This window comes from Hyla sarda, chromosome 5, assembly GCF_029499605.1.
Source record: "Hyla sarda isolate aHylSar1 chromosome 5, aHylSar1.hap1, whole genome shotgun sequence".
Taxonomy (NCBI): Eukaryota; Metazoa; Chordata; class Amphibia; order Anura; family Hylidae; genus Hyla; species Hyla sarda.
This window is the reverse complement of record NC_079193.1, coordinates 114604235-114621753: the sequence shown is the minus strand read 5'-3', so window position 1 is coordinate 114621753 and position 17519 is coordinate 114604235. Positions and strand designations below refer to the sequence as shown.

General features: G+C 44.6%; 1 protein-coding gene across 6 annotated transcripts in view; it reads right to left on the bottom strand.

Annotated features, from left to right (window-relative positions):
* CTNND2 (catenin delta 2) overlaps window positions 1-17519 on the bottom strand; it is a 913533-nt gene that overhangs the window by 783596 nt on the left and 112418 nt on the right. For all 6 annotated transcript variants that reach the window (XM_056520133.1, XM_056520132.1, XM_056520127.1 and 3 more), the window contains one exon: window positions 4137-4171. In XM_056520133.1, the coding sequence (XP_056376108.1) occupies window positions 4137-4171 (35 nt within the window). The remainder of the gene's footprint in view (window positions 1-4136; window positions 4172-17519) is intronic.

The window sequence follows — 17519 nt, the reverse complement described above, 5'->3', positions numbered from 1 at the left end:
TGTGACACGTATGTGGGCACAGTTGTAGTTGCAATGCGGACCCCAGCAAAGAACTTCTCCAGTTTTCCAATCCAGATGCGGAGCATGGAATTGCAACCACGGTAGGCCAAGCAAGAGAGGAGAAGTACAATGAGGGAGAACATAGAAGACTCAGACCTGCATAGTCAACGGTTCTGTTTGATATAGCACGGTACAGTCCAGTCTTTCACCATTCACCATGGAGATGTACAGAGGCTTTAACAGGCGGGACACCGGCAGACAATGCCTATGTACTAGGGAAGCATCAATAAAATTTCCCGCGGAGCCTGAATCCAAAAAGGCTGTTACGCCGAGCGCTCCGGGTCCCTGCTCCACCCCAGAGAGCTCGCGGCGTTCTCCTCTCTGCAGCCCCCCGGTCAGACCCGCTGACCGGGAGCGCTGCACTGACACTGCCGACGGGGATGCGATTCGCATAGCGGGACGCGCCCGCTCGCGAATCGCATCCCAATCCACTTACTTGTCCCGGTCCCCGGCTGTCACGTCCTGGCGCGCGCTGCTCCGCTCCGCTCCCTAAGGCGCGCGCGCGCCAGCTCTCTAAGATTTAAAGGGCCAGTGCACCAATGATTGGTGCCTGGCCCAATCAGTCTAATTAGCTCCCACCTGCTCCACGTCCTTATAACCTCACTTCCCCTTCCCTGCTTTGCCGGATCTTGTTGCCCTTGTGCCTAGAGAAAGCGTTTCCTGTGTTTGCCATACCAGTGTTTCCAGACCTTCTGCTATTACCATTGACTACGAACCTTGCCGCCTGCCCTGACCTTCTGCTACGTCTGACCTCGCCTCTGTCTAGTCCTTCTGTCCTACGTCTTCTCAGCAGTCAGCGAGATTGAGCCGTTACCGGTGGATACAACCTGGTTGCTGCCGCCGCAGCAAGACCATCCCGCTTTGCGGTGGGCTCTGGTGAATACCAGTAGCAGCTTAGACCCGGTCCACGCCAATCCCTCGCTGACACAGAGGATCCACATCCAGCCTGCCGAATCCTAACAAAGGCATGAACTGAGATCATCTCTTTGGAAGGTAGGAAAAGCTGGACCATCATATTTAAGCATGGAGAGGTAGTACTCACACCTATGGATGCCTCTCCCACAAACCCTAGGTGCGTGCGTTTCCCTGTGGCTGAGGACACAGAGGACAATCTTTCAGGAAGTGATCCGCACTGGCGCAATATAGGCATAGATTCTCAGTTTGTCGGCGAGTCCTTTCCTGCGGGTTCAGGTGAGACCAATCCTCCTGCATAGCCTCCACTGTGGGAGGCAACGTAGAAGGTTGCGGTGGCTGCTGGAAGACAGGTGGCAGACACTGAAAGTGCCGAGGTCGTGCAGACTCCCTTTCTTGGAGTAGTTCCTCACGTCGCTCTGAGAAACGAATATCAATCGGGGATGCCAACTGTATAAGCTCATTCAGATTAGATGGCAATTCCCAGGCAGCGAGGACATCCTTTATTTGACTTGATAATCCTCTCTTGAAAGTGGCGCAAAGAGCTACATCTTTCCATGCTAACCCCTAAGCCAGGGTACGAAACCGAATGGCATACTCGCCCACAGCGGAGTTGCAGAGCGGAGGCAGCAGGGGAGAGAGATGACTGACGGGCTGGGATTTGCATGTGGGCGCGTCCCTCGATGCGCATCCCAGCCCCGCTGGCAGCCGGGGACAAGGGGACAATGCACAGGCGGCCGGAGTGCGGGACATAAAAGACTAAATAAGGACTATGAGCTCTCTTCTTTTCTGTGAAAAATAGAATTTATTTTTAACCTTTGTATTTTTTCTATTGTTTATAGATTCTTCAGTGAAGGAAGGAATCAAAACAGAAACATGCAAGATATATGAGATCAGTATATTTGTTTATTTCTTTATTATGTGATGCATAATTTTTGATTACACTTTGTCAACAATTGTAAAATAACATGATATATTTAATTTTTTTAAACAAATCCGTATCCGTGACAACCACTGAAACCGGAACTAGGATGGTCTTCTGTACATATGTACTGTGATGGATTCATTTACTTGTATGTCAGTCTGAGTAAGGCTTTGGCCGAAACGTGTCCTTTTGTGATTTGCACTGTGAAAATAAACAAGTTACGTTTGGCAGAAGATGTCAGTGAGTGCTGGATTTTCTTCCCTTCCAAGTACACAGCGTTCCGCAAGCACCACTACGAGCTTGAGTGCCGACCCTTCCAGTTACTCCAAGAACCATATCTTATACCTCGGCATCATACTAACAACCCCTCGGCACATCATCCTGGTAATATATATATATAAGCGCAGGTCTATAATTTGCCCTGGGGCCCCCTGCTGGTACCTTACTTCAGGTTAAAAATTTGTGTTGAAAAGAATGTGGTAATAAAAGCACCCCCTTGGATGTGTGGTGGTTTCTTTCTTATATAGTAGCTATCATGGATCAGAACCTAATATATGAACCAGACCTTGTTGGTGCTAGGACTATGAGGACATTGCTGTTCCCTATAGATGGCAATTTATTTCATGCAATATTCCCCCGAAAAAAATAACTTCATTCTTTAGCAGCAGAGACTCCACTGGTGAAATTCCATCATGTTCACTATGCACTTCACTATCATATCCCTCTATCCTTTTTTTAGGTATCTCAGTGTACCTTTATTGTCTTCACACTATATAATGATCTTAAACACCTTCATTCACAGATTTACAGTGCCTCACCTACAACAGGGGTGTCAAACTCAAATTCATCGGGGGCCGCATCAGCAGTTTGGTCACCCTCAAAGGGCCGGTTGTATCTGTATATACATACCGTATATGCCGGCGTATAAGACGACTGGGTGTATAAGACTACCCCAAACTTTTACAGTTAAAATGTAGAGTTTGGGATATACTCGCCATATAAGACTACCCCTCCTACCGCAATGTACAGTACCTTGTAGTTCCCCCCCACATTAGGTAGGCAGTATAGTTCCCCCCCCCACATTAGGTTGGCAGCACCCCCCCCCCCTCCCTCCCCACAGACATACAGCCTCCAGCCATATACAGTGTATGGCTGGAGGCTGTATGTCTGTGTGCTGCCCCCACTGTGATCCGGTCACCGCTCCTCCAGCCCGGGGTCACAATCTACCGCTATGGCCTATGGACCATAGCAGTAGGTGCCAGGACCGGCCAAGCGGTGACTGGAACGCTGAAGAGAAGAGGATAACGTGCCGCCGGTCACTTACCAGGCCCCGGCCGGAGAGCGTCCTCCTGCGATGATCCAGCCATCCTCCTGGTCCTCCCACGTCTCTATGGTTGTACGCACAGGACGTCACTGACGTCCCGTGCGTACAACCATAGAGGCAGAGGACCGAAGGAGGATCGCTAGAGGGCAGACGTTGGTGAAGGCTGGCGGCCGGCAGCGGCTACGCAGGCCACATGACGAGGTCTGCGGGCCTTGTGTTTGACACCCGTGACCCGTTTGACACCCGTGACCTACAACATTACTGACTATGTTAACATTTTATTAAAAACACCTGTTACCAGTTTGAATGTTTGTTTATCTTTCTGCTAGCTACAGAATGTGGCAACCCTGATATATTTTCTTTTCAATATGGTTCATATCCGTTCTTAAAGGGGTAGTCCAGTGGTGACAAACTTATCCCCTATCCTAAGGATAGGGGATAAGTTTGAGATCGCGGGGGTCCGACCGCTGGGGCCCCCTGCGATCTCTCTGTACGGGGGCCAGGCTCTCCGGCCAGATAGCGGGTGTCGACCCTTGCACGAAGCGGCGGCCGACACGCCCCCTCAATACATCTCAATGGCAGAGCCGGAGATTGCCGAAGGCAGCGCTTCGGCTCTGCCATAGAGTTGTATTGAGGGGGCGTGTCGGCCGCCGCTTCGTGCGGAGGTCGACACGCCCCCTTCCCGCGGGCTGTCGGGGCTCCGTACAGGAGATCGCAGGGGGCCCCAGCGGTCGGACCCCCCGCGATCTCAAACTTATCCCCTATCCTTAGGATAGGGGATAAATTGTTCACCACTGGACTACTCCTTTAAGCACATTTGAAAAATGTTCAGAATCAACATATATGCATCATTCCTGTGATGAGATGCTATTATAAAAACAAAAAATGAAATGTATAAATGAAATTGTTACTCGCCTTGTGTTTGCCACCGAAAGTGATCCTCCGTTGAACTGGAAGAAAAAGAAAATTCCATAGGTACTACATTTTGCTTACATGAAAAATAAAACATATAGAGGGACATTTATCAATGTTTGCTTATGTATTCCTTTTTTAGTACTTTTTTCTTCACTGTTTTTTTGCTTATGTGTGACTTATTTATCAACTGGTTTCAGTCTGTTGATAATTTTCTTTCACGTAAGCATTTTTTTCTTTTTTCCTTTGGTAGTAGCTTTTTCTGCTCCTTGTTTGAGCTGGAGTAAATTTAGTCAATTTTTAACCTTGTTGCGACTTTTTTTTTGCGCAGTTGCGACTGTCTCAGTTAATAAATACCAGACTACCCGTAGTCCATTTTAAAATTATTACTACGTAGTTACGTTTTGGAAAACTTGCTTTTCTCATTTTCCAGTCAAAATGTCGCACAAAAAATCGCGTAGTCGTAGGTGCAACATTTGTGCGACATTTTTAATATAAAAAAAAATAAACTAAATCGCTTGATAAATGCTTGTCATTGTACTTAAATTAATTGAATTCATAAATAAATATTTATTGGTTTAATAAGTAAAAAATAAGAACAGCCTTGCCTTGTGACTCTTGACAAAAACTCAGAATAACAATCATTTGGTCCATCTAGCCTACTCAATATTTCTTAATGAGAATAAAATGAACTCTGAAAGTGTTAAGAACCATTCCTTTTTTTAAATTTTGTCATGTTGAATGCATGCTAAAATAAAAAGAAAACAAAAGTCCCTCCCATCAATTTGTACTCAAAATCCGGTAATGAGAATACAAACATATTAATGTTAAAAGGGGTTATCCAGGAAAATTTTTTTTATATATATATCAACTGGCTCCAGAAAGTTAAACAGATTTGTAAATTACTTCTATTAAAAAATCTTAATCCTTTCAGTACTTATGAGCTGCTGAAGTTGAGCTGTTCTTTTCTGTCTAAGTCCTCTCTGATGACACGTGTCTCGGGAAACGCCCAGTTTAGAAGCAAATCCCCATAGCAAACCTCTTCTACTCTGCTCTCTGCTGACATCCCTGCTTGTCTCGGGAACTGCACACTGTTGCCAGACAGAAAACAACAACTCAACTTCAGCAGTTGATAATTATTGAAAGGATTAAGATTTTTTAATAGAAGTAATTTACAAATCTGTTTAACTTTCTGGAGCCAGTTGATATATAAAAAAAAGTTTTTTCATGGAATACCCCTTTAAGCTCTCCATTTTGCCTCCATCCAGGTTCCAATCAAATACTGAGCATTCGTCAGGACCACCAGAACCAAATGCAAGTGCTCGGTCCTCTTCACAATCCTGGCAGGTACATGACTCTCTCCGCTACAGCTTCAGAAAGCCCTTTAATAAGTGGAGGACAAATTGGGCTTCTGCTTTAGACAGCCTTCCAGGGTTGAAGGAAGATTTATTTGCAGTCTTCCCTCATTTTGCAGTACCTGTGACTGAAATCACACTAATCATAATTACTAACTTATTAATAGTAGTTTTGCGTTGTCTCTCCAACCCATCCAAGCTCTGCATCTAAGATAGGGAAGTTTGCCTCTTCCCACAATAATCTCAGATTTTTAAAGCACAAGAGAGGTGCAGTCCTCAAGAATAAAATAAGATGTATTAAACAGTCATTAACACATATATGACACTGAGGACAAGCAGGGCTCTGGACACTGAGGACAAGCAGGGCTCTGGACACTGAGGACAAGCAGGGCTCTGGACACTGAGGACAAGCAGGGCTCTGGACACTGAGGACAAGCAGGGCTCTGGACACTGAGGACAAGCAGGGCTCTGGACACTGAGGACAAGCAGGGCTCTGGACACTGAGGACAAGCAGGGCTCTGGACACTGAGGACAAGCAGGGCTCTGGACACTGAGGACAAGCAGGGCTCTGGACACTGAGGACAAGCAGGGCTCTGGACACTGAGGACAAGCAGGGCTCTGGACACTGAGGACAAGCAGGGCTCTGGACACTGAGGACAAGCAGGGCTCTGGACACTGAGGACAAGCAGGGCTCTGGACACTGAGGACAAGCAGGGCTCTGGACACTGAGGACAAGCAGGGCTCTGGACACTGAGGACAAGCAGGGCTCTGGACACTGAGGACAAGCAGGGCTCTGGACACTGAGGACAAGCAGGGCTCTGGACACTGAGGACAAGCAGGGCTCTGGACACTGAGGACAAGCAGGGCTCTGGACACTGAGGACAAGCAGGGCTCTGGACACTGAGGACAAGCAGGGCTCTGGACACTGAGGACAAGCAGGGCTCTGGACACTGAGGACAAGCAGGGCTCTGGACACTGAGGACAAGCAGGGCTCTGGACACTGAGGACAAGCAGGGCTCTGGACACTGAGGACAAGCAGGGCTCTGGACACTGAGGACAAGCAGGGCTCTGGACACTGAGGACAAGCAGGGCTCTGGACACTGAGGACAAGCAGGGCTCTGGACACTGAGGACAAGCAGGGCTCTGTGCAGTAAGGCTCTGTGACACGCTCCTGGCTCACACAGCAGGATGATTGACAAGTCAGGAGCCTCCACAGTGTCCAGCTTGTCCTACCCTCTCTTTCTTTATTTGGACTCCTCATAGACACACACACAGGCAACAGCTGCAGGGACAGCATTTTCTCACCCAAAAATATACACATTTTTAACCAATAGGTATTACCAATATACATATAATGGTATTATCTACATTATATAAAAAGATGTGTTGATGACAGATACACTTTAAAACTAATACAGCTGTCAGGTCGCAGGGCCCTTACAACTTTATCAAAAAATCTATATACAGATATAAATGCAATACTATACAATTATATATACACCTGTGGGCCAAGTATACAACAGAACAGATATAGCAAATGATAGAATAATTCTACACACACTATTACTAGAGTCCTTATTAGTCATTAGGTATGCACACCTAGATCCCCTTTAGTACATACAGCCAAGCATATGTTTGTCCTGGGCCAGGGTAACACTATGAAATTTTCGAGCAGAATTCAGTTTTAAAATTCTGGTGCAGCGGAGTCCCATTGCTGGAAATGGAATTCTGCTGCACAGTGCACACGGCAGTTTTTCTAGACAGGCTTTTTGCCCGGAAGATCCACTCAAAAAATTCCGCAGACACTGCAGTCTCTGGGGACAGCAATGTCAGTACGGTCTTAGCGCCAACTGAGTCAGTCAGTGCTGGCCGCGCAAATGTGAGCCTGGGCAAAAAGAAAGGCTCTCCGATGTATTTCTGCCTTTAACTACAGTCAATTGCAATAATATTGTTCCAAATTGTCCAGTAATAAGGATCCTGTAAAGCAATGAATTCTTTTTTATGGTGTTTTGCACTGCTCACCCATACAAAAGCCCAATGGAGACAGCGGTCGATCAAAAGTGGAGTGCTGCTTCACCAAATTCTCTCTGCTCAAACATAGTTCTCGGCAGTGAAAAATGAATATTTTCAAAAAACAATGAATTACGCCTCTGGGCTGGAATAGCTGAGAAATCCACTATAGATGTATGTTGGTCGGACAGATAATTTAGTCCTTGTGGGGATGGAGTGTGCACTCCTTTAGTTGTCAGACTCCCAACAAGTAAGTCTGATCCAAAATTATATGTGGCGGAGCAGTATTCAGCCTGGGCTGGACAAGTTTCAGGAATCACTCAGGTCCTTTTTTCAGCTTATATTAAACAACCATATAATGAAAATATGGATCTATATGGTTTTATATTTCAATACACAATACTCCTCCCCCCCCACCTTGAGCTTCTTAAAAAGGCCACAAAACGTTAAATGGATCACCCATATACGGTTATGTTCACATGGCCATTGTCTCCCGTCCCGCTATTCTCCAGTCATGCTTACTTAAACGGACCATAGGGTTTAAAGTCAGTCAGTGCCATGGTGATTATACTTTCCACATATAGCGCAGCGGGGGCAAGCCATATAGCACGAGGGGAAAACATAAAGCTATATGTCTGGCCCCCCGCAGCGCTTCTATATGGCTTGTCCCCCGCTGCGCAGTATGGCTTGCCCCCAGTTTGATATTTTATATAGCTTGTGCCCCGCTGCACAATATGCCTTGTTGCCGCTGCGCTATATATGTAAAGAACTGTTTCATTGTTTAATGCTTCTGGCCAGCCGTTCGGGGAACACAGCACAATGCCACCCGTTTCTCCGGTTGGCTCAATGTAATCACTATCGCATTGACTGCACTATCGCATTGACTGCACAGGCATTGTGCTGTGTTCCCGGCCGGCCAGAAGCATTAAACAATTCTTTGTGGCGACCCACGGTGTATGGCGGGACCACGGGGTGTAGCGGTGTAGGTCATGGGGCAAGATGGTATTTACTCCTGGGGCAAGGTGTTATTAACCCCTAGTGTTCGTGGCGCTAGAGTGGTTTTTGGGTACCAGAACCACACGAACGGTATCTCCGCTATTCCAATGGCTAGGTAGTGAAAGGAGAGTCCACAACCAGTTAAGATTTAACGGAGGCTTTACTGAGTTAAGACAGATGGAATTATCTTCACAGCTAGGCCAGATTCCCAGAGAAGTGGCCAGGAACCCAGAAGGACCTTGCAGCTTGCTGGGACCAATTAGACTTGTAATAGACTTTAGATAATTATCTTGAGGCTTGACTTTAGACTGGACTTGACAATGGGTAGTGACAGCAGACATGGACTTTTGACTTACTGGAATGACTGTAGATTTGAGGCCTTCCAGGTGCTGGTCACTAGCACTGAGATCTTTGGTGGTTGCTGGTCTCAGTAAAGAAGCACAAGTGCTAAGAGACAGAATAGTAATGGCTGCCCCATTATATAGCTGCGGGTCATAGGTTAAGCTGGTGCTCGCTGGTTAACATGTGATAATGTAACGTGACATTTTTACAGGTCCTTTGGACAACATCTCACAGCATCTCACAAGTCCTTTATGCTAACTATACATTAGGACACTGACTACAATCCCATTATAATAAATGACATTACAGGAAAAGCAGGGGAAACACTGCAGGAGAGCCCCCAGGTCACTGAGGGGCTCAAGCTGACAGGGCCTAAGGGATAGAACCATGTACTGTACTGGGACATTACACACATATAACTCAGTGGTGGCAAGTCAAATTGCGTAGCAGGGGACAAACTATATAAAATATAGAAGCAGGGAAAGCCATATTGGGCAGCGGGGGGCAAGCTATATAGAAGCGCTGCGGGGGGGCAGACATATAGCTATGTGTCTTGCCCCCGCTGCGCTATATGTGGAAAGTATAATCACTGTGGCACTGACTGACTTTAAAAAACCTGCCGGGAACCCTGAATGGCTCCTCGGTTCCGGCCATTCAGGGCTCCCTGCGGGGTATTTGAATGTAAAAGTAGAAGACATTGCAGGGGAGCATTGCAGGGGAGTAGAGCAAACCGCCCGCTCCCGATTAATAACTTATGATCGCATGGGGTCTCAGAAGTGATCTATCCCTCAGCCCCGGTACTACTACACCCAACATGGAACAGACCTTGTTCCATGATGGGGGTAGTAGTACAAGCACGTATGTAGCCTCCCCAGCCTATGGCAGACTCCTGCAGCCAGGGAAACTACTACTCCCATCACGGAAACAAGTCTGTTACATGATGGGAGTAGTAGTAGTTCCACATCACTGCAAGAGTTTACTGATTTCACCTCTTCTGAGCATGCTCAGAAGTATAAAAAGTTCAAAAACTGGGTGCAAACGGATGACATTAAATGCTCATCCTCTTGCCATAGACTTCAATGTTAATTTTAAAGGACCTGTTTTCAAACATTTTTTTTTTTTTTCATGGAGAAAAAAAAAATACTGCATGCAACGTCTTGCCATGTGACTTGCCAATGGAGCTCCCTTTAGTGGAGCTTGACTGCAATATTAACCTTGTCTAAGCTACAGTATATGTGTGAATGGGTACATAGCTATGTGTGCACCAGTGTGCTGAGAATTAGTAAAGGGATATGATCTTTTCAATAGCAAAAAAAAAAAAAAAACAGAATCGTCCTTGATTTCTGAGATTTATGTGTAAAAATTAGTAAAATGATAATATAATGAAGGTAACAAAAAACTATATCAAGAAAAGTAGGATACCCCTGAAATCTAATAAAAAATAAAAATGTACATTAAACCAATTTTTAAAGGAGGGGCCCCACTCAAGGGACCAACAGAGTGCTGGGTAAACAACCAGTGTTGAAATCAGAATGTGTTTTAGATTCCGCTCAATACATTCTGGTTATTACCTCCATGCCAATGTTGTCGTACAGATTGAAGAGCTGCATACTTTAACAAATTTGGATTAATTGCATGAAAATCTCTGTAGTGCTAAGAAAGGGGAAGTTTGTAATTTTTTCTTAAGGGTATGTAATATTCTGCCAATTTATTGCTTGTGGCAATGACATTCTTTTATATATAGATGACTTCCTTGCTTGCACAACTAAGAAATTACTTGACCATTCAAATTATTATTTATTGTAGAAACCACTGTTCTCATAGAAAATGTTGTAGCCTTACAATTCAGGCACTGTGCGCATCTAAAAAACCCTTTAACATCTCAAAGGGGGAGATTTATCAAAGGATTTAGACTGGTTTTTCCTGTCTAAATTTGTCACACAGAAAGTCGCAGAAAGTCGACTTTTGCTCTAGAGGATTTTTAGAACATTATGCATGCTAGTCTATTTTAAATGAAAATGCATTGGTGTTGAATTGATCAAAAGCGACTTTTCAGCGACAAGTCGCATCGGCTGAATGTACGCAGAAATGACAGATCATATTGGAGCAGGTTTAAATACAGTCTAAAGCATAGATCCTGAAGTCTGTGCACAGAATTTATCAAGAGCCGTGCGACTTTTGATAAATAAGGCGCACAAAAGACCAGCCTAAACCTTTGTAGTTTGGTCTTTATCGATGCGGGACATAGACAGCTTTGATAAATAATTCCCAAAGTGTTGAATTGGACTTCGCTGTCACGCCCCCTTCCCATAGACTTTGGTTGAGGGGGCGGCCACACGGAAGCCCGCACACAGCGTTCGGAGTAATGAACTTCGAAAGGCAGGGCAGCGCACAACCCCTTTAATAGAAGAAATTGACAAATCTGTTTAAGTTTCTGGCACCAGCTGATTTAAAAAAAATATATCGTTTTCCTTGAGAGTACCCCTTTAACCCCTTAAGGACGCAGCCCATTTGGGCCTTACGGACGCAGACAATTTTATTTTTAAGTTTTCATTTTTTCCTCCTCGCCTTCAAAAAATCATAAATCTTTTATATTTTCATCCACAGACTAGTATGAGGGCGTTTTTTGCGCGACCAGTTGTCCCCTGTAATGCCATCACTCACTTTACCATAAAATGTACGGCGCAACCAAAAAAATACTATTTGTGTGGGGAAATTAAAAAGAAAACCGCAATTTTGCTAATTTTGGAAGGTTTCGTTTTCACGCCGTACAATTGACGGTAAAGATGACATGTGTTTATTCTTTGGGTCAATTCGATTAAAATGATACCCATGATAACATACTTTTCTATTACTGTTGCGCTTAAAAAAAAATCACAAACTTTTTAACCAAATTGGTACGTTTAAAATCCCCCTATTTGAAGACCTATAACTTTTTCATTTTTCCGTATAAGCGGTGGTATGAGGGCTAATTTTTTGCGCCATGATCTGTACTTTTTATTGATTCCATATTTGCTTATATAAAACTTTTAATACATTTTTTATAATTTTTTGGGGGAATAAAGTGTTATAAAAAAGCAGCTATTTTGGACTTTTTTTTTACGTTCACGCCGTTCACCGTACGATATCATTGACATTTTATTTTAATAGTTTAGATATTTACGCACGCGGTGATACCAAATATGTATATAAAATATTTTTTTAACACTTTTTGGGGGTGAAATAGGGAAAATGGGACAATTTACATTTTTATTGGGGGAGGGGGTTTTTCACATTTTTTTTACTTATTTTTCTTTTATTTTTACACTTTAATAGTCCCCATAGGGGACTATTTATAGCAAATCATTCGATTGCTTATCCTGTTCAGTGCTATGTATAGGACATAGCACTGATCAGGGTTATCGGTCATCTTCTGCTCTGGTCTGCGGGAAGGCAGATCAGAGCAGAAGATTCCCGGAAGGCAGCAGAGGCAGGTAAGGGGACCTCCGTCTGCCGTGCTGGATGATCGGATCGCCCTGGCAGTGCTGCGGGCGATGCGATCATCCATTTAAGTGACCGCGATGCTGCAGATGCCGTGATCTGTATTGATCATGGCATCTGAGGGGTTAATGGCGGACGTGTCCACCATTACCAGCGGGTCCCTGGCTGCGATCAATAGCCGGGACCTGCCGCGCATTATCCGGGCATCGCTCCGATGCCCGCGGTTATGCTTAGTACGTAAATGTACGTCTTGGTGCGTTAAGTACCACGGCACCAGGACGTACATTTACGTCCTTCATCGTTAAGGGGTTAAGCATGTTTGTGGAAATTTACCTCACACGTGAGTACAGTTTCTGTTGAATTTGAAGATTTACTTATCACTTTGACAACAATTGGATTTATTAGTAGTAGTTTCATATAGGGATCGACAGATTATCGGTTTGTCCGATATTATCGGCCGATAATCACGACTTTGGACATTATCAGTATTGGCAATTGCCTTGCCGATAATGCCCCGCCCCCGCTGCCCCATTGTCTCCCCATCCTCTGGCCACATACCACCACCACCCCATCGCACCCCCCCACCCCATCCTCTGCCCACATACCGCCGCCACCCCATCGCCTCCCCCCATCCCTGGTGTTCTAATTACCTGTTCCCAGGGTCCACGATATTTCTGGCTCCTGCGCTGTTGCTGTGTGCTGCGCAATGACGAGTGACGTCCCCAACGCGACGTTACCGTCAGTGCGCACAGTGACAGCGCAGGACGCCGACGGAGCCAGAAGTATCGCGGACCCCAGGAACAGGTAATTATAACACCGGGGATGGGGGGAGGCAATGGGGCGGCATGTGGGCAGAGCATGGGGGGGGGGGGGAGGCAATGGGGCAACTGTGGTGGTTAGACTCAGGACAGGCAGGGGGAAAGAAGCGGGCGGCAGCAGCGGTCTCTGGCCTGGCAAAAACCGCTTCAGTTCTTTGATTTAAAGCGCCCGCTTTAAATCACTAATCTGCAACGGCTTCTGCCACGCCGGCGGGGGGGGGGGGGGATGAAATAGCCGATAACTTATACCGGAATATTGGTTTAAGTTGTCGGCTATCGGCCCTGAAAGGTGGCAGATTATCGGTATCGGCCCTAAAAAAAAAAAATCGATATCGGTCGATCTCTAGTTTCATACTACATACTAGTTACCATCTTCTACGATGGCTTATAAATGTTCCACCAAGCCAATTTAGAAGACTGAAACAACAGAGCAGTATAAAATAGAGACTGTTGCTTTAACAAATCAATCTTTAGAAAATAAATATCCTTTACAAAATCTTTAATTATCTTTTAACAAAGTCAATCAATTAGACAAACCATTTTTCTGTTCCTACCAATAAGAACAATAAAAAGTTAAACAAAAAAAAGTTAAAGGAAGAAACACAGAAACAAATTACATACCCATTTAAAAAAAGAAGAAGGGATTATAAATATTGTCAATTACCATGTTAAGACAAATTGCTGGATGAAAGCCTTCCACCTAAACTTCCAAGTACCGTATTTATCAGGGTATACCACGCACCAGCCTTTAACACGCACCCTCATTTTACCAAGGATATTTGGGTAAAAAAAGTTTTTTACCCAAATATCCTTGGTAAAATGAGGGTGTGTGTGTGCGTGTGTATACCCCGATACACTGTTTCTTACCCCGCAGAAGCCCCCAGGAAAGGCAGGGGGAGAGAGGACGTCGCTACCCGCTTCTCTCCCTCTGCCTTTCCTGGGGTCTAGAGCCCTGCTGCTGCCGCTTCTCTCCCCCTGGCTACCGGCGCCGCTGCCCCTTCTCTCCCCCTGTCTATCGGTGTCACTGACCCATTGCCGGCGCTGACAGACAGGGGGAGAGAAGGGGCAGAGGCACCCATTGCCCGCGCCGCTACCCCATTGCCTCCCCCATCCCTGGTTGTATAATTACCTGTTGCCGGGGTCGGGTCTGCGCTGCTTCAGGCCTCCGGTGTGGCGTCCCCTGCGTCGTTGATATGCGCTGCGAGACGCAATGACGAGTGACGTCACTCGTCATTGCGCCGCGCCGTGCAACGCATAGCAACGACGCAGAGGACACACACCGGAGGCCTGAAGCAGCGCGGACCCGACCCCGGCAACAGGTAATTATACAACCGGGGATGGGGGAGGCAACGGGGCAGCGGCGCCGTCTGTCGGCGCCGCTGCCCCATTGCCAGGGGGAGAGAAGGGGCAGCGGCTCCGATAGTAGGGGGAGAGAAGCGGCGGCAGCAGGGACCCCAGTACAGGCAGGGTCAGAGAAGCCGGCAGCGCTGGCGGTCTCTGCACCTGAAAAAGCCGCTGCAGTTCATTGATTTAAAGCGCCCGCTTTAAATCATTGAACTGCAGCGGCTTATCGGCTTATAACACACAGGTAGACTTTAGGCTAAAAATTTTAGCCTAAAAAATGCGTGTTATATGCCGATAAATACGGTATTTATACTACAGCTCCCAATATGGGTATCAGGCTAGGTTTCCACACAGGTTTTTTTTCCCCTAGCTTTTTTTTGGAAAATTGCCACTGCAGTTTTTGAGCCAAAGCCAGAAGTGTATTTAAAAGGAATGGGAAATATAAAAAAGAAAGGACATATACTTCTCCATCAAGGATCCGCTTTGGCTCAAAAACTGCAGAGGCAGTTTTCCAAAAAAATCACCAGAAAAATAATAAGTCACCAGCCTAAAAAGTGTTATTAACACGATCACTCATCCAGATCCTACAGACTGCACAACAATACAGATATATGGGTGTAAAAGCAACTCCAACAAGGGTATATGTATTATCGCACCATGTCTATTATTACCCTTCTCAAGATGGTAGCCAGGGTGTGGTGTGAGGTGCTTTTTCCCCAACTTGTTTGCTTCTCCCACTGATTCAACCAGGATTTTATGCACTTCTAACAAAGAGAAATGTGTGGCCTTTTTTTTCAAAGACCATACTCTCCTCTAGTTTGAGAGCATGTGGGATATCTGAAATTCCTAGAATGGCCTTTCCACTTAATCATTAAAGGAAGTATGCTGTAAGAGCTCAAACTGGGAGTACTATAGAATTCTCTAAAGTAGAACAACTGCTGGGTACCACAGACCTCCCTAAACCACTAAATCATGCTTATTCATTATTCACATATATCAGCTGGTCCTCTAAGGATCCTCAACCTGGGAGGGGGTATTGGTTTGAATGGCTGAGCGGATGTGTGTTGTGGGCACCTTTGTAGACCTTTGGTTCTCTTGTTCATTGGCTAACATATAACAACTTTAACCCCTTAAGGACCCAGGCAATTTTCAGTGTAGCACCCGGACATTATTTGAACATCTGACCACTGTCACTTTAAGCATTAATAACTCTGTGATGCTTTTACCTTTCATTCTGATTCCGAGATTGTTTTTTTGTGACATATTCTACTTTATGTTAGTGGTAAAATTTTGTCGATACTTGCATCATTTCTTGGTGAAAAATTCTAAAATTTTATGAAACAAAATTTAAAATTTAGCATTTTTTTTTACTTTGAAGCTCTCTGCTTATAAGGAAAATGAATATTCCAAATAAATTATATATTGATTCACATATACAATATGTCTACTTTATGTTTGCATCATAAAGTTGACATGTTTTTACTTTTGGAAGACATCAGAGGGCTTCAAAGTATAGCAGCAATTTTCAAATTTTTCACAAAAATTTTCAAAATCGAAATTGTTCAGGGACCAGTTCAGTTTTAAAGTGGATTTGAAAGGCATTCATTGTAGAAATACCCCATAAATGTCCCCATTATAAAAACTGCACCACCAAAGTATTCAAAATGACATTCAAAAGGTTTGATTACACTTTAGGTGTTTCACAGGAACAGCAGCAAAGTGAAGGAGAAAATTCCAAACCTTCATTTTTTACACTGGCATATTCTTGTAGACCCAGTTTTTGAATTTGTATAAGGAGTAAAAGGAGAGAAATATTCCTAAAATGTGTAACCCAATTTCTCTCGAGTAAGGAAATACCTCATATGTGTATGTCAAGTGTTCGGCGGGTGCACCAGAGGGCTCAGAAGGGAGGGAGCGATTTTGGAGAGTGAGTTTTTCTGAAATGGTTTTTAAGGGGCATGTAACATTTAAGAAATCCCTATGGTGCCAGAACAGCAAAAAAAAAATAAAAAAAAAAATGGCATAATATTTTGGAAACTAAACCCCTCAAGGGACGTAACAAGGGGTACAGTGAGCCTTAATACCCCACAGGTGTTTGACGACTTTTCACTAAAGTTGGATGTGAAAATGATTTTTTTTCTTCACTAAAATGCTAGTTTTCCCCCAAATTATAAAGTTTTTAAGGTTTAATAGGAGAAAATTCCCCCCAAAATTTGTAAACCCACTTCTTCTGAGTATGGAAATACCCCATGTGTGGACATCAAGTGCTCTTCTTGCAAACTACAATGCTCAGCAGAGGAGTCACATTTGGCTTTTGGAAAGCAAATTTTGCTGAAATGGTTTTTGGGGGGCAAGTAGCATTTAGGAAACCCCTATGATGCCAGAACAGCAAAAAAAAAAAAAAAAAAAAAAAAAAAAAAAAAAAACAAGAAAAAATAATAAAATAAAACACATGGCATATTATTTTGGAAACTACACCCCTCAAGGAACGTAACAAGGGGTACAGTGAGCCTTAACACATCACAGGTGTCTGACGACTTGTTAAAGTTGGATGTGTAAATGAAAAAAAAAATCTTTACTAAAATGCCGTTTTTTCCCCAAATTTAACATTTTTACAAGCGGTAATAGGAGAAAATGACCCCCAAAATTTGTAACCCCATTTTTTCTGAGTTTGGAAATACCCAATGTGTGGACGTCAAGTGCTCTGCTGGCGCACTACAATGCTCAGAAGAGGAGGAGCGTCATTGTGCTTTTGGAAAGAAAGTTTGTTTGGAATGGAAGTCAGGGGCCATGTGCGTTTACAAAGCCCACTGTGGTGCCAGAACAGTGGACCCCCCCAACATGTGACCCCATTTTGGAAACTTCACCCTCACAGAATTTAATAAGGGTTGCAGTGAGTATTTATACCCCACTGGCGTTTGACAGATCTTTGGAACAGTGGGCTGTGCAAATGAAAAATGAAATTTGTCAGACACCTGTGGGGCATAAATGCTCACTGTACCCCTTATTACATTACGTGAGGGGTGTAGTTTCCAAAATGG